The following is a 25,417-nucleotide window of genomic DNA, read 5'->3' as shown; positions in this document are numbered from 1 at the left end:
TTCAAAATAAACATGAGATTAAGAGAGTGAATGTTACATCTGATGAAGCTTACCACGATACTTGTTACAGAAAAATGCCAAACCTCTTTTCTTTGAAGCCTTGGATATATGGCTGCATTGATCATTTGAATGATGTATCCCGAACCAGATATGATGCTGCACAGGTAAGCCTACAGATGTTGGAGAAAAAACTCCAAATAGACTATATTCCACACCAGGAAATGGAAACAATCATTCAGTGCCAACTCAGCCAATAGCCTAGCTCATATTGAAGGCCTACATTCCTGAAGGGGGTCAGATATAGGACAACTTCCCATTGTTTATTCGTTGCATTCAATACAAATAGAGGTATTGACAAGATCAAGATCTTGCAATCCAAACTGTCCACAAATAACTATGACATATACAGCAAGTAGATATTTTAAGCATACATTGGATTATTCACAGGATGCAGCCTGGCCTAGTGTGTAGATCAGGGTCAATATATCAAGTTCCAAACATCACCTGTATTACACATAAATCTTTCAACACCGAGGAAAATATGGTACCAAGCTTGAGTCTTTAATTTAAGAACATCCTTTTGAGAGCATGTGTGCCATTCAAAGCATGTGAAACATTCACCACAGAATGAAAAACACTTACTCACCTGAGACGCACTAGCTGTAGCAACATTTATAGATAAACCAGCAGGAGCATGCCATTCATTCAGCTGTCTCCTTGAAGTTGCATCCACAAGCCTTAAAGAAGACGCAGTAACCTGAATACATAAGATAGCAGTTCGATGATTCTCACCCCATCTGCACAAACTTTAGGATCGTTACATTGAACATTCACTAGTCGGCCAGCATAATAAGTTAACCTATGAATGCCTATATGCACTTATAATAGAATTTATAGACTCGCAAAGATGTATTTCATTTCAAAGTCCCTTCAAGACTATGTTGCAGCAACATGTTTCTAGTCCCCAAGAGACCCCTACCTCATATCCAATAATGCAGAATTTCTCCATATTTATGACCTGCTGGAATGTGTGCACCCTTGCATGCCAGTGAAAGTGTACTTACCTACAATATACGATGTAATGTACATATAGAGGAGCTCTATTTAACACAATCAATATAGCTTGAATGGGCAGAAAGGTTTCTTTGCTGGTATGACATCTTTTATGCATAGTCTCATCAATAACATGGCTTGGCAATACTAGTTCAGATATATGTACAAGTTTGTCCTTGATGTGCCCTGAGATTGTGATGTGGGAGAGTGGGCCAAGGGGTTGTTCTAGGTGCCATGAATGTGTAACATGCTTTTCTTTTTCTTTTTTTTCCTTTCTAATTTTTTGATACATCAAATGGACTAAATACAAGTGATTGCATGAGAGAAGACACATCACTCAGGAAGTGACCTGAGTATACGCTGAAGGCATTCTTCGCTAAGAAATACTCCTTGACTAATTTATGTAGATGCAATGAGGACTTTGAATAGGAAGAGTATATACACACATGGTAACCTGCTATCCACCATATCTTCCAATAACTATGTATAGAATGTGGAGTGGACAGTAATATAGCTCGAAGGTGAAGCTGGATCATCACCACTCAATCGATACTTACATTTATATCAAAGAATACTGATGGGATCCCCATCTTCATAGGGTTTCACTGGAAGTGTTTGTACGCAAACTCTAAGGGAATGTTCTACGTAGGGAAGCTTTTAGGGCATGCATACTAAACCATAATATGCAAAGATGTGTTAAGAATAATTAACCTTGCTGCTAAAGCCCTCCCATAGCCTATTTACATGTGACAATTAAACCATTCAATAAGCAATTTGCGCAGGAGGGTAAGAAGGTACATGAGAGTCTTCAAAGGCCAATTCAAGACTACCAATGGTGTACCATTATAGAATAGAAGGCTACAGATGTACACGGCTTGCCTTCAAAACTTGGAATTTATCATTTTGGTATAACCTTTTTCAAAAATCACTGTAAACATGACAAACTCTAGATTCCAATCCCTCCATGGAAACCCAATTTTAAGAGAGACAGTTGGTACTCTGTCCCCAATCTCCAAAAGTTGCCAACCCATTCTGAATTAACAATTCCATAGAAAACCAGTTTCTGACATAGCAGTGCTCAGATGCCCCAATCTCCAAAATTTCACAACCATTCTAGATCCAAAGCCCCCCCAGGAGAACCCCCATCTCTCTCTTTGATGCTTCCTCGATGTCTCTCCCCATCTCTCTCATATTTATGAATGCAATGCCTAGCTCCTTGGCAAATGTTTCAAAATCTTCATGTAGAATGCAGAATTTGTTCCTCTTGACTAGAAAAATGAGCTCAAAAGGCCCCAAAAACCTATAAAACAATTGTAAACGTGACCCAATCTGGGCTCCAAGCCCCACGCCCCAAGGCCTCAAAACCCAAAATAGTTCATGTTTACATTTGGACCTTCTGAGCTCATTTTTGTGGTTAAAAGGACCAAATTATGCACTCTAAGTGAAGTTTTGGGAAGAATCTAGGCATTCCATTCATAGACATGCATGTCTATATAATGGTCCTATGTAAGCATGGCCACCATCAATGAGCATAATCGATTTTATAGTCTCAAAGATTGGAATATGATTGTCATGGGGGAGACATCTTTGGAAGCATTTCCTTGGTAATACTTGGTAATTTTCGTTGTTGAGTAGAGTTCAACTAAATCAAAGTAGCCCTAAGAGCTCACATAAAACCAAGAAATACCCTAAAAGCTGGCCTAAAATATTTTCCCATGGTACAACCATTGGTGGTGCATAATGATCATCAGCACAGCAAAAAGATGGTTACCATTGAATATTGCAGCTCAAATATATTAATTTGCATAACGTGACCTTCCCAAAAATCAAAGCACTAACACAAATATAGGAGTCAATGAGACAATATGGATCCACTCATACAATAATATTGCTCAAACTGGTCCCAACTCCCAAAAGTGATAGCCTAGTGGTTAACACCAAGGCTCATAATCATGAGGTTGAGGATTGGAGTCTGGGTGGGTCACTTGGTTGGACACCGCGTGATGTGTTTCTGTAAGTCATGATATTGTCCACTCAAATGCTCAATTAGATGGGACAAATGTCAAATCTAGGTATTCCTCAAACGATTAGATGGACCCCCCCACAAAAAAAAATTGTTAGGGTTGTATTTCAACATGCAAATAGACTACAAAAACTTGCATTCTTGGTTCTCATTTGCGATTTCTAAAATTAAAGACAATTCACCAATTATATATCTCTCTATGTCATACAAGTTGGCTGCTAAAATATTGGTTTATAGAACCAAAGCCTCTATAGCTATATCGAAGGCAATAGAGGTTTGTTTCTGCAATAGAAGGTTCAAGTAGTCATCATGAACATGAACAAGATATACACAACTATTGAGGCTATAGTAAGTGATAAAACAGTTTGGCAACTAATCATTGTCACACATAGGCATTGTCTTAAGTCTCACGAGTAGAACCTATTGGCCTGCCTATTTTAGGCATGTCAATCTGTCATCTCCAGGTTGTGAGCTCCTGTCTGAGTCTGACAAACACATGGGAGCTCTATCACTTTTAGTGTGCATTCCTCCACATTTCTTCAGGTTGTGCACAGTTTAGTGTGCCTTCCTGCTGCATTTTCTAAATTTACCAGCTTGCCAGCTTGTCACTATCTATCAAACATTGTCCAGGCATCCCGCATTTTTCTGGGATTTTCTGCCACATCAGCATGCATGCAACTGCATTAAATGCAGTCAGACCGTCAGTTTTTTGCCACATGGACAGGTCGGCCAGATTCAGCATTCTTCTGCTATTTATGGCAAGACTTTGGATGGGCCAGCATTCATTGTCTTCTGCAGGTTGTGCACTCTCTGACACCGACACTCTCCGTCTTCAGTGCTGCCATCTTCATCAGCCTAATCTGGTACCCTCACTAACGTTGTGCATATGTGTTTTGCAGTAGGCAACAACATCTACCACACAAACGGCGCATCTACATCAACTGTAGTCGTTTCCATCCTATGCCCATCGTGACTGACAGCCAAACACAGCTTTTTTGGGTGATTGCAAGTTCTGAAAGATGTCTCATAACCAGTTTTTCAGCTTTGATGACTCAAAGGATGAGGTCTCTCATCATTCCTCTGAGAGATGGAGAGATTATTGTGCTAGTCCATGCAAAGATCGAGATGAGCCCATTTGTACAAGAGCCTTCTACTATTCCCTCCCTCCATGTTTCTCACAAGACCCGACATCATAATCTTAAAATGCCCTCGATGGCACGCTCTATACAGGTGCCGTGCTTTCTCCTTTGCCCAAGGAGGACCGCTTAGACAATTCCAACTATTATTTGCAGTCATAAGATGGAGCGTATCCTCAATACCTCTGACCTTAGGGATTTTGTTTCTCATCCTGCACCCCGTCCCTTGGAGGATCCTGCTATCGAATCAATGGTGGTTCATGCTCCCTAATGGCATTAACTCAACTCTTGAGCTAGATCCTTTCTTTTTATGATCTTGCACAATTCTGTCCTAGTGCACGTTTGCAAAATGAAAACTGTTGCAGAGGTTTGAAAGAAGCATGCATCTCTCTACCATCAGAAGACATTTGCTCACCACATATCCCTTGAGAAGAAACTTCATATACTCAATATTAATGATTCTCCTCCTATGAAGAACCAACAAATTGAGCGACATGAGAGATGAGCTTGCATCTCTCAGACGGACTATACCTTCGGAGAATACGGCCATGATTCTCTTGACTCAACTACCATCTCCAAAGTTCACTGTATTCTATACCAGTCTTCTTACTTCAAGGACCCGAGATATGCTTCTTTGGGAGGATCTTGCCTTGCTAGTCTTGGAGCATGACGAGCAGCTCAAAGATATAGATATCCATAAATCCAGCATCATTAAGGCTTTTACTACAAGAAGGGAAGGAAAGGAGGAGGGGAAGCCCCATGCTAAGAAACGAGAGGACAAGAAGAATGATTCCAAGGATTCTAAGAAGCCGCCAAAGTGCCCCCATTGTGGCAAGGGCACTCATCTCGAGAAGTGCTCACATGATAACCCCCATTTGAAGCCCAAGAAAGGGTCTAAGATTTAAAAGCCACACCTGCTACCATTGAGTTTGTCTTCGTACACTTATTTAAGGTGGAGAATACGACACTTGCTTCTTCTTCTGAGGATAAGCCTTGGCCCGTGGACAATGGGGTCTCTTCACACATGACTTACCACCAAGCTTGGATTCGGGACATGAGATCCACAGGGGATCCATCACCATTGGTGACAAATCTTTCATTCCCATGCGTGAAGTGGGGACCATTCCCTTGTTGCCGATTGGCATTCTTCTTCGGCCAAAGTCCTCTATGTTCTAGATGTGGGCTTTAACTTCCTGTTTGTTTACTGCCTTACACAACTAGGCACTTGAGTTATCTTTATCCAAGATGCAATCACAATGGAGGATGCATCTTCAAGAACTACTCTATGGACAAGTACACAAGATGGTGGACTTTAAACACTCACAGCCCTTGCTGTGCAATGTTCCCTCGAGCTTGGACTGCTTTGGCATGCTTGATATGGGCATTTGAACCTTGACACTATTCAATGAAGTCCTCACAAGAAGATGGTGGAGGGACTTCCACATTTCCCTCTCGTTCATACTCTTTACCCTAGTTGCTTGAGGGGCAAGCAACATAGGCAACCTCATCCATAGGTTACTACTTGGAGGGCCTCTACACTGCTTGAGTTGGTACATACTGACTTTTGTAGATCTTTGGGCACGGTTTCTCTTGGGAAGGCCAAATACCTTATGCTGATTGCTAACGACTCTAGTCATTGTGTGTACCCTTATTTTCTAAAGTACAAAAACGAGGCATAGTCCCACTTCTGCGAGTGGAAGATTTTCGCAAAAAAACAAACCTCTTTCAGAGTTCGCAGTAACTCGGCAAACCACAACGGCAAGTTTTGTTCTAGCCTATTTTCTAAGTTTTGCACAAACCACGGTATTGGAGTGGAGTATTCCCATCTGGACACACCATCGGAAAATAGTGTGGTGGAGCATGTCAATCCGACCATGCTTGAAATGGCCCGATCGATATTGGAGCATAGGAGCTTTCCCCATTCCTTATGGGGTGAGGTTGTGGGTACTACAGTGCATAACCACAACAGGTCACCTATTTCAGCATTGCAAAATACAACTCCCCACCATCGTAAAATAGTGTGGTGGAGCATGTCAATCCGACCATGCTTGAAATGGCCCAATCGATATTGGAGCATAGGAGCCTTCCCCATTCCTAATGGGGTGAGGTTGTGGGTACTACAGTACATAACCACAACAGGTCACCTATTTCAGCATTGCAAAATACAACTCCCCACCAAGCTTTCTTTGGGAAGAAGCCTTCCATTTTCCACTTTCACATCTTTGGGTACAGGGCATATGTCCATATGGACAAGATGAAAAGAGGGAGCAAACTCGACCCCAAGTCAAAGAAGCTTATCTTCTTTGCAAGTATTGCAAGAAAAGCTACACAAGTGGTGCGACCTGACTTCTTCAACATCTTTCCAAGACGAGGGGGGCAAGTTGCCCTCAACACATAAGGGGATTCTCGCCAAGATGAGAGGGGGATCCACTAGAGGAGGAGGAAGCAGCAAATCAACGACGGCACCCACACCTATGTCTACTCATGAGGAAGCCTCAAATGTAGGCATATCTTCAACCGATGCAGATGAAACCTCTACCATTGGTGGTACAGACTCCACATCCACTTCCAGCTCCAGCATTGGCAAAAGGCAAAGATCTGAGGCTCATACAGAATCAAAGAGACAATCCTCTCCCTCTCGAGCTCTCAGTCCAATGCTTGGATCGGCTAGTTTTCTTAGAGAAAAGCAACAATAAGCAGACATTGAGATTGCACACATGGTGAGCAAGTACAATATTGCATTCAATGTCCTAAAGCATGATAAATGGAGAAAGATGGTGAGAACCATCGCCAATGTGGGCCCATGTGAAGGATAGAACGGTGCTATATACAATAACATGAGGATAAAGAATATTGATGAAGAGAAGAAGAGGATTGATAAAGCCCTTAATCCTATTTGAGCCGAAAGGACAAAATACAGTTGCTCCATTCTCACCAACAAATGGAGAGACCGTAGGAAACGGAGCATCATCAATATATTCGTTTCATGTACACTCCACTCAGCACATATTTTTTGGGAGCCGTAGACATCAATAAGAGAGAAAGCAAAAACAATTGCCACATTCATCTACCGCTACATTCGGCAAGCTATAATTGAGGTATACATTATCTTTTTAAATTTTAAAGTTGTTGCTTTTATTATTATAATTTTTAATTCATGTCCCCCCGAAGCTTTCCTTATCATAATTTTGAATTTGTGCCATGTATGACGTGGTTGTAAGTAGGCCCGTCAAATGTGGTGCAAGTTGTTGCTAACAATGCATCCAATTGTTGGCGCATGGGCCGTTCGCTTGAGGCCAAGTTTCCTTCGATAGCGTGGTCTCCATGTACAAGTCATTGTTTGGGCTTACTCATGGAGGACATTCAAAAGCTCAAATGGGTGAAGAGGGTGGGGCATAAGGCTACGTCAATTGTCACCTTCTTCACAGTGAAGGTGAAGGTGCTTGTGATGTATCGCGAGCATAGAATACTTCAGTTGAAGAAGCCTTATTCAACTCACTTTGCTTATACGTGATTGTTATTAGAGCGTCTTTATGAGGTGCGGTCCAAGACGATGGTGTCCACTCAATGGAATAGTCGCATGAGCATGAGACAGAGGCGAAAGCCATGCAACGCTTGTGCCTCGATGAGCAGTTCTAGCAGATCGTTTGTGGGATCATGATTGTTGTGACTTCCTTTTATAAGGTATTACGTATGAGTAATTGCGAGGGGTCCAACATGGGCCTTCTCATTCACATCTTTAGAACAGCATTGGTGGAGGCACAAGCTTGCATGGTAATCACAAAGTCATAGCATGCACACATCATTGACATAGCAGAGAAGAAATGGGCATAGATCCATAAGCCCATGGATTCGCAGCACTATTACATCCGACCTACAAGTCTCCACCAGTCATGGATGATATAGAGTTGTGTTCTAACCAGCTTGCACGTGTCACTCGTGTATTCCCTGTAGATGACGGTAACACAGTTCTAGAGGAGCTTGGATGCTATGCGGATCAGAGAGGGCATGTAGCTTTTGCTTCTTCCACTTGTTGGAGAAGAGAGTCACTTGTGAAGCCTCTCTTTTGGTGGCAGAATTTTGGATATGCGCTACAAACTCTTCAGCCCTTGGCCATGAGAGTCCTTGCTCAGGATTGCTCTTCGGGTCCATGCGAGAGAAATTGGAGTGCCTATTCCCTCATTCACACGAAGATTCGCAATCGGCTTAGCACATGGCAATTAGAGCAACTAGTTTATTGCCACGCTAACTTGCACATGATGAAGGCCATGATGACCATGGGTAGTCCAAAACAAGTAAACACTTATCGTTTTGGTTAAGTCAAGTTTAAATTTGTTGTTTTCAATTTTATGCAAATTAACAATTTAGTATTTATAATCGTATGTCAAGGTATGTGCATTGTGTAGGTGAATGTTGATACATTCACATTGATGGGCAACACTCTTCCTAGTGTACACCAAGAGGTTGATGTGGAGGAGCAGATCTTTGCGGAGCTCTAAAGAGAGCTCATAGCAACAAACACTTATGACACTCCCAGTCAACGTTCTCGCAGGCAAGGAGTTCGGGTTCAAGTTGTAGCAATTGCTAGTAGGGGCATGGTCATTCGACGCCCTTCAAGATTGACGAGAGATGATTCGAGTGGTTTGCAGACATATGTGAAGTAGGACTCTACTAGCTCTCATCCTGTGCCTGATGATGGCATTCCCCCCTTGCCTACGATTACACAGCCATTGCCTAATGAGCCATCATTTGATGATGATGGTAACCTCATTAGCAAGGATGAGTATGAGAGTGTCTCATTATCCGATGCTGAGGAGTCATCTTCAAACTCTCTTAATGAGCACTTTGATGATGATGATGATGATGATGACGACTATGATGTATGATGTATCATTGATGATTGTATCCAAACTGGTAAATTTTACTCCTAACTCTTGAGTTTGTCGTGACTGACTCCTGACTCATAGGACAGTTGTATGATGTATCATGTATGATCATTGATCTCATTTTGTAAAGGCATTGCTTTAGCCTATTTTCACTTTAAGCATGTATCTTATCATTTGTAGTTTTTTTTTAATTAAGTTAATTTTTTTGCACTAATATCATATCATACCTTATAAAATCATAAGGTACCATTTAGTACCGTATTTTATCGTACCATACCGTAATATTCATTTCGTAGCTGACAACCATGAGAACTAAACGTAGAAGTTGGTTTCTCCTCCAAAGAAGCGAAAGGTGATTGGTGTAAAGTGGACTTATAAGACCAAGTATCTTACACATGAAACCTTGGACAAGTATAAGGCACGACTTGTTAACAGCCAAGGGATTCTCTCAAGGGGCAAGTTTAGACTACTTTAAGACTTTCACATCAATAGCTTAGATATCCACTATTTGAACTATCTTGGCTTTAGCCACTCAACACCATTGGCTGATTTATCAAATGGACATGAAATCGATCTTTCTAGATGGTGTCTTGGAGGAGAAGATTTATGTCTCATTGTCTTCTGGTTTTCTTGTCCAAGGAAAGGAGGACCATGTTTACAAATTGCGGAAGGCTCTGTATGGCTCGAAGCAAGCTCCTAGGGCTTGGTATCAAAAGATTGATCAATTCTTCTTGGACACTAGCTTCCGTCGATCAAATCATAGCCCCAACCTTTAAAACAAGTCAAGCAAAATATAGTGTCATTTTGAGTCCCCAAAATTAATGATAGCCTAAGATTCAAAATTTTGGCGCAAAAATTTGAGTTTTGCTCGCCTAAAATGGCTATTTCTATAGAGAAAAAGTATGGATATCCATAAATATCTATGCAAAAGTATATAGCAACATGTGATAAGGTACCTTTCAAGTTGAGAACCTTCTTGTTAAATCATGATCAATCTATTAGGAGATGTACTTCAAAAAAATAACTAGTTGTGATTCATCCTCTCAAGATGTGAGACACTATTTTCTTGTAAACAAAAATTTCTCTAGTCATACTAACCACAAGAGTCTTAAATGGCTCACTTAGCCAGATCTAAACATGAGGCAGTGTCGATAAATAGAAGTCATGCAAGAATAATATTTTGAAATCAAGTACATGTCATTCAAGAAAAATGCAAAAGTGGATATCCTACGTTGAAATGCCTTTTTTAATAATATTATCTTAGAGAAACCCTCTGTGGCAAAACCTCAAGCTCCTATAGTTTTAATACCCAACACACTAAAAAAGTGGCGTTTAATGGTACCTAATCCCAATCTGATGGTCAAAGATGGTGCAAAGACACTCGAGAATAGAAGTTGCCTAGCCAAATTAATTATTGGCCAATCAAATTATTTTTTCGGATACCAAAATAATTTTTAGATTAATTTTCAGTATTTAAAGACTGAAAAATAATATTTAATTATGAATAATGCTGAAAAAACCATTTGAGAAGGCTGCCACTTGTCAAAAATGCCCATGCAAGACTAAAAAACGTCTTTAGAGATTGGAAAGAGGCATTTTTAGTGCATTCAACTAGCAAGAGAGAGAAAAGAGATACTGCTGGTTTGATTTGCAGCCATTGGAGGATCTTTTGAGGCAGCCAAGGGCAGGAGAAGACCAATCAACAACAGATAACACCATCTACAAGCTGTTGAGACAAGGCAGCAACAATAAATGACTAATTTTCTTCTGTTCTTTGCATCTACAAGCTATTGAGACAAGGCAGCAGCAGTAAATGACAGATTTTCTTCAATTCTTCGTGAAGAAAATCTGAATTTTCTCTATCCTCAGCATTCTCTCTCAACTTCCAATCTTTCTACAACCTTGCTACGAAGATTACAACATTGATCACTAGAGGTAAAGAAATTTCAAATTCCTTTGCTGTAAATCCTAATCTGCACAACAAAAATTAGGGTTGAGAAGCAACCTTGGGAAGCGTGCCAAAAATTGGAAGCTCCAAGACTTGGATTCAACAAGGCTGAAGTTGCTTTCAATCAACTTCAAGTAGAGAAATCAATAAATCAATGAATTTGGGGCATTTTCCATCTCCATCAAAGTAAGTAAAGGCCAATTGACTACCCAAATCAAGGGGCAAATCGAATTGAAGACTTGCTCGTCATTTTGGACAGCAAGGAGAGTTGGAATATCGAAAGGGATTACGAGAATCCCATTGTACATCAACTTCTTATTCAATTAAAAAAAATAACAAAAGAGTGTGAATTTTGGGGCCAATAGGGCGTCCATTGTCAATGATTGTAAGTTATTTTGCATTTCTCAGTTTTGTGATAAATGTTACTATTGTAACTAAGTTGTAATAAAGGAATTACCACCCATCCATGGAAGGAAGGCTGGTTTCAAGCAGCCCTCCACTCTTCCAAGAGACCTTCCGAAGCTTGCGTTTGGCCCTCCCCTTTGAAAGCAACAACTATTTGTGGTCTTTCTCCTCCAAGCAATAGCTCTATTGCTGCATGTATAAATTCTCGCTACTGCCCTCTACTCCAAGCATCATCTCTACATGCCTTTTGTGAAGCTTACGATAAATGAGGGGTATGTTTAAAACTAAGAGCCGTTGTCGCCTCTATCTTCGAACTGCCTAGTGATCAACGTTTGATATTTCCCTCTTTTCTACACTTCGATTGGTGGTCACAATACTTAAAATCCATCTTTGGTGGACATCACTCTCTAACACTCCATTGCTTTCCCCTCAAGCATTTTGTTCACTCTTACATTCATTTAGAGCATTCATTCACTTCAAAGTTTCTTCTCTTTGTGTTTGTCTCTGTGTTTGAGTTTTGAGTTTTGCAGTTGCATTTTGCATTTAGGGTTTAAGTTTTGCTAATCACTATCTCAGCCTTTGTGTTTTAGTCTTGGTCGTACATGCTATGTTTCCTCAATGAAAACCCTAGCATACCTTCATAATCCCATCACTCTTTTGTATATATCCCCTGAGAGCCCAATGAAGATGATTAGCAATAGACCTGACTCTCATCGTTGCCAAGAAACCCGTTTCATAACGTCAAGAAACTTGTTCCTCATGGTTGCCAAGAAGCCCATTTCATAAGGTTAGGAATATCATTCCATACCTAGATATTTCATAAATACATGAAACACCTATTTTAAACTTTCACAAATGCCATTCCCTAAATGTCTTTGGACTTTAGTAACCATCATTTATCAAGGGCTTATTTAATGCATTGACATGGATATTGGCATTGGTTGCTGAAGGTTTATTTGGATTTGTTATCCATGATGATTACATATATTAATGGCTCCTTTTACAGCTAAAGTTGATGTTGGGCATGGATAATGGACCATGATGTATGCAAATATTGATGCTATGTTGAATGTTTATTTGTATTGTGTAGAATACAGAATAACGTCAATCTGTGTTTCTATGTCACATGAACCATATAGCATATGTATATAAACTTGCATACTTTTTTTCATCTCGAATGAAACCCATTTCTAGCATTTTATGAAACTCATATGAAACCTATGAAACCCTTTCAAAGCCCTTGGCAACTATGGGACCCTCCACTTCCAAACATCATTCAAGTCATCACAATCAAATTTCATACATAATAGAAGTATCATGGACATCTTCACCTTCTTTAAAGCTAGAAAGAGGCCTAGTGTAGTGGACAAGAGGTAGAAGAGTTGCTTCTACACTTCATGAAGGCATATCACATGGTCGATTGAGACTTCTTGGGAGGAATCCTTGCTTCGGTAAGAAACTACAATGTGAGGAAGGAGAATTAGGATCCAACTTCGAGGATCACCTCAACAGCAAATCGGCCCCTTACTCACTCCTGCTTACTGCAGAGGCTGGGTCACGTCACTTCAACTCTCAGTCTGAGGCCCCACTAACTCCTAACAAGGAATGATGCAAATCTCCTAGATTCACAATACACAAGAGCCTCTACGTTTGATGTGGAGGATGATACTGGGATGTTGTAGAGGCTTTGGTTGGCTTTACAGATACTTTGCACTCCCAGCTGGGGTTAAAATCAACCGATGCAAGTTTCTTTTTCCAGAAACCCCAACCGTAGCACAGATTGGGGAGTCCATCTCCGCTTTCAAATGGGTGGGTTCAAGATAGAGAACCAGCAGTTTGTTTTAGTGGGTTATCGATATTTGATCTTGCAATAGCTACTTCAACGGCCCTTCATATTCTATCTGAACATTATATGTGCTGCAAAAACCATACTTAGGCACCTTACAGAATGTTTGCTCCCATCATGGTCACTTATACATACTTGATTACATGATAGAGGGGCCTAGAGTTGGAACTACCAGAATGATATTCCTTAACTTGTTATAGAAAATGGTTCTCAAAGAGTCAACGCTGCCCTTAAAGAGGAAAGTGAAGGGATAGACTATGACCTGAATTAGCTGATCATGCAACACATTTTGGCAGAACAATGTCTGGGCTTCTGAATCAAAGCCGTCGATTTCAGTCTCCTCAAGTTCATCTTCTGAATTCATTGCCAGAATACGAGTTTCACTGATGAAGCTAACAACTAGAAAAGTGTCAAAAGTGTCCATTGAAGTAGCCCTCAGTGACCACATGCCTTTGATACCTTGCAGCTCTGCTGATGCCTGCATGTAACATTAGGTAAGTTGAGTACCAAGCACTCAGAAACATCATAGCCTAATTTATACAGAAGCTTTATGTTTTACCTGCTCATTGATACCAATTCCATTTCGGACTATACGCAAGGATCCATCCTTGAAAGCACCAGAGCAAGTAACAACTTGTCCCTGACCTTGTCTATCAAGGTCAACCACACACAGATCCACAATTGGACCAAGGTTTACAAAGCTTTCAAGCACTTCAACGTATGAACCTTTCGAATCAGGCTGAAGGTTGAGTTTGATAAGCTGTTTGGCAGAACAGAGCAGCGGGTTACAAAACATAGAATTTATATCATTTCCACAGCACGCACTTCGCAGTAACAACAATGGAAGAAATCCAAACCTAAACTCTTTATTATTGTTACCAAAAAGACCCAAGGGGTCACAACTAAAAAAGAAATTATTAAGTCAAAAACAGAGTCTTCATAAAACCTACCATTTTGTAAACTAGGACACCAGGAGTGTATAGCCAGTATGATCAGAGCATTTCCCAATTCTTGCCAATCATGGACAAACAGGACATCCCAAGAACAGATGGATAAGACACCCCGAAACAAATTGTTGGGTCTCCCTTGTTTCAATCATATGTCTGCACATAGGAGCATAGATGGCTGCAGTCATAAAAGTACTTTTCTTATCAGAAACTGACTGTTGTGCATTAGGTTCTTCCTCATCTGAATGGTCTCTCCGATTCTGATGTTCTTCTTCTGTTCTCACTATGAATGCTTAAATTTGAAAAAGTGCATGCATCAGAAAACTTGTGTCAGAGTGAAGTTTGCACTTCAACTTCATCAAGACCATCAAAAAGTGGCCTACATATGGCTTTCCACATGATATAGGAGGCGTGTTGGTGCCAGGTGGTTCTTCATAGAAGAAAACAAAAAACAATGCAACCAAGAGAAGAGGTACAGGGATCAGAGCATCTCCTGCTCCAATTCTTATGTTCTTCTGTTCTTCATCTGAATGCTTGAATTTGAAAAAGTAAATGCATCAGAAAACTTGTATCACAGTCAAGTCTGTGCTTCAACCTCATCAAGGCCATCAAACAATAGCCTGCATACTGCTTTCCACATGATATGAGAAGCTTATTGGTGCCAGGTGGTCCTCCATAGAGGCAAACAAAATACTATGCGACCAAGAGAAGAGGTACAGGGACTACAGCATCTCATGCTGCAACATGAGGTGCTTATGCTGGTTTATCTATGAAAACAGATGCAAACAAATTGGCATAACCCTGCTCCTCAAAAGTATTATGGATTCACTCCCTAAGTCAAGAATTTCAACAATACCACTCAAATAACGCACACAAAACAGCCTGTGAAACTTAACCTACCCTATAATGTTGTGCAAACCATGCTAGGCATAACGCCCAATGACCTCCATGTGCCACACAGTCATTGACATGGAGTGTCAGAATGTATAAAGCCTACATGAACAACACTTTAAGTGTAAGAAAAGGTGAGCTTTGTGTCAGCTGCAGAAGTAGCTTTGTATCAGCCAAAATATTTAATGTTTTCACATGGATCCATCATCCTGTGTGTATGTAGCACTCTTGCATCCATGAATATGCACAGTCAGTAATGTAGAAAGCATGTGAAGCCTATAAATGGGCTGCTGATGAATACTGGCCAGTTTACATCCGGTCCCACCATAAATGCTAATATGGTGAGGTTCATCTTAAGAGCACGAGGTAGCTTTGTATCAGACAGAATATGGATCCAGTGTGTGTAGCATTCATGTGTTAACAACATGCATATTCAAGAATATAGAGAGTGTGAAGCCAATAAATAGGCTACACATTGAAAAACTGGCCAGTTTACACTTCATCCGGCCATAAATGCTAATATGATGAAACTAGACAAAAAAGCTTGGGACAGAACCCTAAAAATCCTCAAATAGGAGCTAAACACCAAAATCTCAACACCCCCTCTCGGCGGCAGCATATTGAGGAACAAGAACCCCAATGAGATGAGGGGCAACATACATAAGTACAAATGGAATCAGGGGTAAAGGGTGAGGGGACAACCCCTCTTAAATGAGGAAAGGAAATTCGTGGTATCCAACTCCAACTCAGTACAGTAGGTCCCCAAGGCTCTTGTGAGGTGAGCCTTGGTAAAGACGTCTGCAACATTGTCTTGCATGGCTACTCCAATCTGAGTGTGGCCTGCTCAATCTGCTCACACTTCACCCCCAAATGACTGGTTCTAACTTCCCAGGCTAGAGTAACGGCACTCTATTAGAGTGGATGATAGCGAGCTACTCTTATGCAAGCTCTAACTCTTCAAAAAGCTGGATCAACCGAAGATTTGTTCTGCTTAGGAACCAACAAGCATGATCTAGTATAAGTATCCTCGTTTTGTTTTCACAAGAATATGTCTTAAGGGTACAGAATTGCATGCTATAGTGTACAGCTTGGAACAGTTGTTCCTGAAATGCCTCAAATTAACAAAGGGCAGTTACACACCGGACAGGGGACAACTGACCATGAAAAGAAGTCCAAATGGCCACACAATTTTCACCAGACCACCAAGCAAGCATATGTTCAGACAAGTGGGTCACTGAATCTTCATTTTAAGAGCTGGTGGGTGCCTACATGTGTAACAATAAGTGGCCTGCCATTACAGACTACAGTAGTAGTGTGGTTAACTTCATGTGTCATTGTAGGCAGGGGGATCCATAGTTAACCACCTGCTCAAAGCAGTATGTTCTTGTTTTGGGATTGGTGGCCCTTCTTACAAATGCTTGCTTTATGCACAGTTTCGGAGGGACTTGACCAGCAGCCAACAGCTCCACAAAAGTTTCATCCTTCTAACTCATGCAAGGTGGCTTCTCGGTTAAGAAATGGATTGGGCGGGGGCAGCAGTAGCAGCCCACAACAGGGCCAAGAAGGCCGCTTCATCTGTGAAACTGTCAGATAGTCCATTTGTTTTGTGAGGCACCATACGCGTTGTTTCAGAAATAAGGCCAGATCACTAGGGGATCAGTTGGCTGGCTTCTCTGAGGCTCAGCCTTCAGGTACACACCAATAATTGGATACATTTGAAGAGGTCCACCTATACCAAATTGCCCAAGGCCAGGTCTCAGCATCACCTTGGCAGACTAGGTTTACAGAGAGGTAAGGGCCCTGAGACTGAGATTGAGGTGTGGATAAGCGTTGCTTCCATCAACACAACCAGAGAATCCATTTTGACTTCTATTTGGTTAAGAGATCATTCACGCCTTCAACAAGGATTGGAGCAATATACAGCGTAACATAATGCATTTATTACTAGTAGTGCTTCTTCATTTAAAATAGGAAGCCCCAAAGGGCATTATAACCTACCCCAGTGACTATTGGATCAACTTCCATCAAGAGGTTTCAACTTTCAAGACTTCGACCACAGCAACACTTGTACTGCACTTTTCTTTCAAGATTAATACATCAATTGAACACTTGTACTTCACTTTACTTGTACTGCACTTTTCTTTCAAGATTAATACATCAATTGAACACTTTCTTTACACCCCGCTCCAAAAAAAAAAAGTTTCATTTATACAGTCAGTGTTTTACAGCAAATAATGGCCTTCAGGATTTAGTGAAACTAGCAATCTTTCATAAAGGAAGTTGTCACATTCAAAACAGCAATGGAAAGTCAGAACCGATATACAAGTTCCTCTATTTTAACAGATAACAGCATTCCAAAACTATTAATTTGATGGAATAAAGATATTTCTCACCTGAGAATCACCATAACTTGATCCTACAAACACCACTGCATTGTCCAGATATGATATAGTTGATGCCGCTGATGTCTCCCCGAGACGCTCCACTTTCAATCCAGTTACTCTAGACCACCCAATATCCAACTCAAATCCTTAAACAAGTCTGAAAAAGTTAACCTTACAAGAACTTGATAAATCTTATTTCAGACATAAAGCATGCAGTGGAAGGACCACTGAATATGAACACCAGATGATCTGAAACTTCATTCAAGAGGTCAAACCTTTCTTTTTCATGAGTTATCACAAGCAAATGGAGCATCCCTGTGAGATCACTTAACAGATAGCGAGACCCATCAGCATCGACTCTTCCATAAGCCTTGGTAATTGCCTGCATAGAGAAACCACCTTTTGCAATGAAGGCTGGCTAACATCTAACTTTCCCCAGAACACTAGCATCTCACTCTCTTAGAATGGTTGCCCCTTATTACCATTAGTTGGTCCCTTTTTATTATCTTATATAGACATTCTTCGTTTGCACTATGGAGTTAGAGAAAATGACTACATCTCAAATATTATTATTGTTAGCACAGTCAGTCGATTACAGGACTTGAGAGGTGGACCTATGTTAAAGCATTAAATGTTTCATGATACACTATGTAAAGCACTGCAATCATTTTAAGTAAGAAGAGCCACTACCAGCTCCAACAAGCTCTGATTGATGATAGTTGGTTCTGACAGGGACTTCCTACAGTGCAACCTTAGATAGTTGGAAGAGACTTCCACAATCTAGAAACTCTAGAGGTTCAGTAGGGGGGTAGGGAAGGTTTCACACTGTCAAGTTATTATAAGAATGGGGGCATTTTTGTTTGCAAGTCTACACTTTCAATGCATGGACAACTCAAGCCTTTCTCAGAAGCAAAGGGTCCTACAGTGCAGGGACTTCCACAATCTAAAAACTCAAGAGGTTCAGTATGGGATAAGGGAAGGTTTCTCACTTTCAAGTCCTTGTAAGAATGGGAGGCATTTTTGTTTGTGAGACTACACTTTGGATGCATGGACAATAGAAGCCTTTCTCAGGAGCAAAGGGACCTTGGAATTTTCATGGCACCACCAGTAATAGGAGAATGCCTCCTGAACAGGACAAGTTGTAAGGGAGTCCAGCACTACAACTAGGGCAGCTGTGTGGCACAGCTCATGCATTGTCATGCCTTTACTTTTACTGCCTTCAACGAGAACCTTTAACCCCTCATCTGAAAAGGAATCTAGTATCACTTGTGTCAACAGCACATAGACTGTGGACCATTGGGTGGCCAAAGGAGAAAAATCATACCGGTCGTACTGAGATAGCCTTGAAAACAGAGCCATTGTAATACACAATAGTCTGCTCCCCAATAATAATAACCCCTCCCAAAGGTGGAGGCACAGGGATCAGCAAACCAGCTCCATTGTCCAAATTGGTTTGGACCCAAGGACCATCCCCAAAATCTTTCTCTTTAAGCAGAACTTCATAAGTCTTTACATGACGAACATCCTTGTTGTCCTGCCATAGAATACCATGTGCAGTTGGATGAGTCCAATTGCAAACTCAAAACCAATAGATTCAAAAGACTTAATTTCAAGCTTATTCCATACACATTTTCTTGCCTTTAATACCTAATTCAAGTATTGAGGAACATGTATCAGAAAACAGCACTACCTTTTACACATCCTTCTTATTATAACAAGGCCATCACACAAACAAACATTTAAAGCACACTTGGTCTAAGATGTTAAACTCGAGACTTTAATATCAATTACATTATACAATTACATATGATGCCATAACCAGTTACCAACTTCTGCCAAGCTTACATGAACATGCACATGTGCATGAAAAAACACACACACACACACACACACACAAAAGAAAAAAAAAACATAGCACAAAATAAGCGAACTTAAGAGTTGATGCCCATCTGATACCAAAGTGGCATCCCCATTTTTTTGTTACCCGAATCTACACATATCATCCTAGATCATGACGAGGGGCATTATAAAGTGTCCCTCTTTTCGTAACAACCTTGGATAGTGGTAGTTCACCACATTTTTTATCACTTGATTATGATATCATTCACATGACATAGGTAATATCGTGAGTCTCATAAGTCATTTTGGCCCCCTGCTCTCTCTCTCACACAACTATATCACATGAGACTTGATCATTGACTGAATCAAAAAACATAGAGTGGGCGGTTGTCATTCTATCTGAAATGTGTAACTCTGGCCCGATAAATTTCTTTAGACATTTGCTCAATAGCCTAGGGTGTGATCATGGAATGAACATAATCTCGCAGCCTCACTACATTCTCCCTTGCAAAAGAGGCATGCAAATCATGATAAAACTTATGAGTGTCACAATTGTTATCCTGCAAGCCCTCTAACAAGGCAGCAACATTAGCCTATTGATAAGATTGTAGCTGAAAATCTTTAATAAGATCTGGCTATTGCATAGATAGAGAAACCAAGAAATAATGCTCAGGAGAATCAACCAAAAGTGAATGCACCAATGCCCTGAGTTTCTGTGCAGCATCTAGTCTTTGTCTATGAAGAGAAGCATGATAGATTCCATTTGTCTAGCAACTCTTTGCACATTAGAAACTGACACATCAAAGGACACAGTCCCCTTAATTGGAAGATCATGTGAAGATTCATCCAACAGCTGTCTCATAAATCCATCAAACGTTTCATGCCAGACAAAAGAAGAATTGAAACACGATGGCAAACCCATCCTTTGGCATTCAGCACACCCATGTAGGATGGGAGTGCAATGAAACAATCCTTTGAGGGGTACAAGGAATCGTGTTTAGCACTGAATCATCTTTGTACCTAGTTGTTGTGTCGGACTCACCCATGCCTTCTCAATATCCAACTCCACAATCTCCATCCTAATCATTCAGTTCAGTTTATGAAGGCTCCGCTCCAAGTGGGAGCAATCAAGGCTGTAATCAAATGAAGTTGACATGTTAATCCTTACCCCATGTAAGGACCAAGGTTAACCAAGTGCACATTTGGGGGTTCCAGCAAAGCAGGTGTCACCTCTGCAACTTACTACCTAGAGATGTGACTATCAAGCGAGGGGGTATCTCTATTGTGGGAGTGCTATAATCTCTGAAGGAAAGTCGCTGCTTGGAAGAGAGCCTCTATGACCATTGGTGTGGCATCTAGCTCAACTTTGAGCGAACCATCTACAGAGAAAGAAAGCAAGAATAAAAGCATACCTTTCGTAAAACTCGACATGCATCTACTAGTTTGAAGTAAAGTCCAAACCAAGCTGCATGATATATCTCTTCATGCACCCCTTGACAAGAAACTATTTCATTGTCTCGAGCCTAAAAGAAATATGGGATATGGGGTGCTCATTTTATTTTGCTTAAAAACTAATTGAGCAATACATGTTTATCAAAAACACAACACTACCGAGTGATAACACAATTTATAGAGTGTGCCTAGTGTTGGAATGTGAAAACAATAAGTATGATAACCCCAATAAACAATGGTGAAATTCCTTGTCATATAACTAGCAACCTGCATGAGTACTTTAACTCATCATTCACTGCCTAATGGTCGTTATGAATGGTGAAACACTACAAGACAAGTAACTTATCTAGGCCTCCCAAAAAGTAACAGATGTCGTTGAAGATATCGGGCCATAGCGATCCAAGAGACTTTTAACGGGATCTCGCTCAACAAATCAAAGGTATGTCAAGGATAGCACCCTGATGAGTCATGACCCCCAATCATGTCCCTTGATTTTGGTTGCCCCTTCCCATCCCATGTACCTATCACCTCCCATTAACTCACCTTCGCCTTGATCAACATTGTTGTTGAGAGTAAGGAATGCAGCACAATTTCTGTGTCTTTAATCAAGAAACTTCACGAAAGGATTGCCAAACCTAGCAAATATTTGCCGAGACACCAGTAATCATATGACCTGAATAGCTATATTTACCAAAAGCAAACACATACAATAACAGTTGTGCCATACATCAACAAGTTTTTGTTGGATCAATGAATTTTTTGGACATTAATATATACGTGGAGTGTCAGGATCCGAGATCTAACATTGAAAGTGAGAACATTAGAGCTGACGAAATGCATAAACTGTACAAGCAACAGAAGTAATAGATGTATGGTTAAATGAAATGAAATGAAATAAATGAACGAGCAAGGTACAAATGAATGGATAATTGCAATGTCGCATGGAGAAGAAGTAAAAGCTGAAAGCAATAGGCAAGAGAAACCACACAAGTCCTTAAGACTCAAATCAAGGCTGAAGGAGTCATCAAGTGTTATATTCAAAAAGATTCAAGAAACAGTCATGAGGTAAATCAGCTGCACTGTGCAGGCTGGTCAGGTCCAGACAGCTGAGATGATGTGGTGGCAGCTTCCTGGAGCTGCATCTAATGCAAGAACATCTTTGTCTAAAGCAGTTGAACTGTGGACATCAATGAACTCCCGTGTTTTGAGGCAGGGCACCAGCATGCAGCATTAGATATGTGTGCCGAGGTAATAACGTTGATGGAGAAGACTATATGGCAGTAGGACAGTCACCGAAGGCTGAAAGTGTGGAATCATGGGATAGATGCAGGATGAAAAGTGGCTCCCCTGGCTCTTGAATGAACGCCCAACCAGAATTATCTCTGAGTTGGGCAGTATGAACACCCAACAAGAACTTTTTGAGTTCTGCCTTTTTAGGTCCATATGAGACCCAAACAGACCAGCCAATGATTGAGGACTAGCTTTGACCTGACCTTTCTGTAGCTTAACATGTGACACTACTTAAGAAGTATGACTGCATCTACAAATAATGTGCAAACCTAACATTAAAGGCTGCAATAGCACTAAACAGACACTAAAAAGGGCCTATTGAATGCCATAGAATTTAGTACGAAGAACAAGACTCCTTCGCAGTGACAGTAAGCTAACAATAATACTTTTTTTCCTCAGCCCAACCAAGAGCTGGGAATCAATTCTCAGTAAATGAACAGTGCTAACCTGATATAAAACAGCAATAGTCGGTTTGGAGCATCCAAATAGAAATTTTATATCCAGTACTTGTAACTCTTCTAAACTGCAGGGTTAAAGATCTAGTCAAGAAAATATACAACAAATGTTCAACATTTCAACAAGATAGATAGAAGAATTACAAAATTTAGAAAAATAAAGAAACAAAAGAACAGCTCCAGTAAATATTTCTAATAGATTCTGGATGATGAAAGTTAAACTTTTATCCTGCTGCCTCCCAATGGCTAAAAACCGTCTCATATCTTCTTCTAGAGTAAGAAGCTAATACCGAATGTTGAAAGCTTCTTTCAACTGTCCTTTGTTGTCAATCGGTATAACCTGACAAGTCACATCATGAACAAAATATGATATTCACCACAGGATCCTATATATGAACCAAATGTTGATAATCAAACAGCACAAAAATATCACACCTTGAACAAGCCATCATAGAGATGCAACCCTATCAACCTGCAGTTAGGATCAATGATGCCAATCTGCATTAATAACATGCCATAATGTAAGTTTATATCATCTTAACAAGAGCAAGTCACATGCTCAGCTTCAAATGTGGATGCAGTGCAATTGTGAGGAAAAGAGATCCCCCGAACTTGAGTTGGATCAATAAATGATGAAGACACATAACGTAGAATTCTTGTATACCTGACCATTGTCTGTTGGTCTTCCAATGCGGTCAGAAACATCTCCCATAGCTCTGCATGAAAGGATCACTTAAGTACTAAAAAACATGAACTTGCAATTTTCACCTATAAACACCTACTATGATCTAGGTAGCATAAATAAGATGAAACGAATCTAGGCAGCATCCACAACAAGAAGAAATGAAGAGAGTGTGCATGCATAAGATGAAACGAATCTGGGCAGCATCCACAACAAGAAGAAATGAAGAGAATGTGAAACATTAACTTCTAAGTTTGAGATGAAATCATTATCCCAACTTGAACAGCGATCAATCACTTTTGACATGACCAGCTCTGACGTGTTTGGTTCATAGCATGTCAATCCACATATTGTGCTGAGTCTGTCAACTTCAAGAAGCTGACACTTAAAAAGGACCGTAGATTAAGCAGTCATCAGTTCAGTCGACAAGGCTTCTCTCTAATCAAACTGAAGACTAGAACTTCACTAGTTCAGTAATGGCAAATAAAAGATAAACTAATATACAATCAAAGACAACAGAGAGAACCTAAGGAATTCAACGAGTGAAAGGATGAAATTGGCTAGACACTTACATGCATATGCAACAATGGTGTGTTCTAAGGCAGATCACCTTTGAGGGCCTAAATCAAGATCATGATATCTCATGACCAAGAGTATAGAACTGTGTAATGGCAGACAGCAGGACAGCAAGTGGGAGACAATGACAATGGAAGCTTGGAATGGAATGCCAGACTGGCGAGCTGATGTTGGGCAGGGCGGGATGCGCATGGTACGAGCAGTACTGTGGCATGTGATCATGAACAAACACGCATGGTTGGGGCTGACAGACTTGCTAACTCAAACCAAGGTTTTGATAGTGGCCAAACTTCTCTTAAGAACATGAGATTATCAAAAGCAAACCATCTGAAGCATGAACTTAATGAAATAAGGTTATTTCCTAAAGAAGAGTAAAGACGGCCTAAAGAAGAGTAAAGACAGAGGGTGTTAGATATGATCAATGCCCCACCCTCATTAGGTGCTACCAATGATCCATGATGCTCAAAGTTGTAAGGCCCCCATTATGAGGAGAAGCCAAATGTGAGCCCGGACATTGGTTGAGTCCTGACTTGTATATCAGATGAGGTCTATGTGACCGGATGGCAAAAAGGTGACTATTGTGGATCTAATCTTTGGGTTAGGCGGAGTGGTTAAGCTGGTAGCAACTCGAGGCACATTGCATTGAGTTGCGTGGTAAGGGAGTTAAAAGGGGCCTCTATTGTGGGGTCTGGGGGCCGCGGAAGCAGCCCCTGGCTGGGGGGTCCCAAGGGGGCCAGCGGCCCCCTTGGCGGGGGTCCGGGGGCAGCGCCCCCGGCCCGATGGTAAAGGGAATATTCCCTGGAATATTCCCTGGCCGACTAGTGGAGGCTCATATGGTAGGTCGGTCAGCAGGCCGACCTAACGACCTTCGCGGGCTATAAAAGCTAAACCCCTTCGCAGCCATATCTCACTCATCCTTCACCCAGTCAGAGTTGTTGTTCCAGCTAACCTTAAGCTCTTCACCTATCTTCTGTCTAGATCGCCATCTAAGCTTCACACAGTGGAAGCGCACGGGTGGACAAAGCCATCTTTGTATCAGTTGTTTGGAGTTAAAGAATTTACTGATTCTCCTCTTATCTGTTGTGGTATCACTATCTCTTTCTCAGATTCTGTTCGCTGCGCCGTGTAATATTTTACATGGTATCAGAGCCCAGGGGGCTCTAGAGATCGGAGAGCGTGCAAGAGGCAAAGGCTTCAACAGCAAAGAGAAACGATGTCGACTCCGGGAAGCAGTTCTGGCGCATCAGGAAGCGGTGCAGGAGGTGGTGCTGCTGTACCGGCTATTCAAACACTGAGGATTCGTCCACCAACCTTCAGCGAAGGCAAGTTAGATGGTACAAACTACACCTTGTGGAAGTTCAAAATTACAACTATCCTTGATTCTTATGAGCTTCTGGAGACTGTGCTGGGGACTGACGCAGAACCACAGCCTACCCTCGACCCATCAAATCCTAGTGTGATGATTCCTCCGAATGCAGATCTTCTACGAGCTTGGAAACGAAGGAATGCAGATGCATTGTGTGCCTTAGTTACAAGCTGTTCTGACAGTGGTTTGACTCTGATTCAGCATACAACCAAAGCGTCAGATGCTTGGAATGTACTAC

General features: G+C 41.0%; 1 protein-coding gene across 1 annotated transcript in view; it reads right to left on the bottom strand.

The window, feature by feature from the left end:
* Positions 1–25,417, bottom strand: part of LOC148013579 (DNA damage-binding protein 1a-like) — a 65,286-nt gene that overhangs the window by 18,935 nt on the left and 20,934 nt on the right. The window contains exons 5-14 of the mRNA XM_087667774.1: positions 23,220–23,271; positions 22,991–23,053; positions 22,846–22,895; positions 22,548–22,623; positions 18,844–19,053; positions 17,795–17,901; positions 17,529–17,637; positions 13,857–14,057; positions 13,560–13,775; positions 647–757 (exon numbers count right to left, since the gene is read on the bottom strand). Of these exons, the coding sequence (XP_087523900.1) occupies positions 647–757; positions 13,560–13,775; positions 13,857–14,057; positions 17,529–17,637; positions 17,795–17,901; positions 18,844–19,053; positions 22,548–22,623; positions 22,846–22,895; positions 22,991–23,053; positions 23,220–23,271 (1,195 nt within the window). The remainder of the gene's footprint in view (positions 1–646; positions 758–13,559; positions 13,776–13,856; positions 14,058–17,528; positions 17,638–17,794; positions 17,902–18,843; positions 19,054–22,547; positions 22,624–22,845; positions 22,896–22,990; positions 23,054–23,219; positions 23,272–25,417) is intronic.

This window comes from Lygodium microphyllum, chromosome 26, assembly GCF_053477565.2.
Source record: "Lygodium microphyllum isolate KBCC chromosome 26, Lygodium_microphyllum_v1.1.10, whole genome shotgun sequence".
NCBI lineage: Eukaryota > Viridiplantae > Streptophyta > Polypodiopsida > Schizaeales > Lygodiaceae > Lygodium > Lygodium microphyllum.
This window is presented reverse-complemented; position numbering and strand designations above follow the sequence as displayed.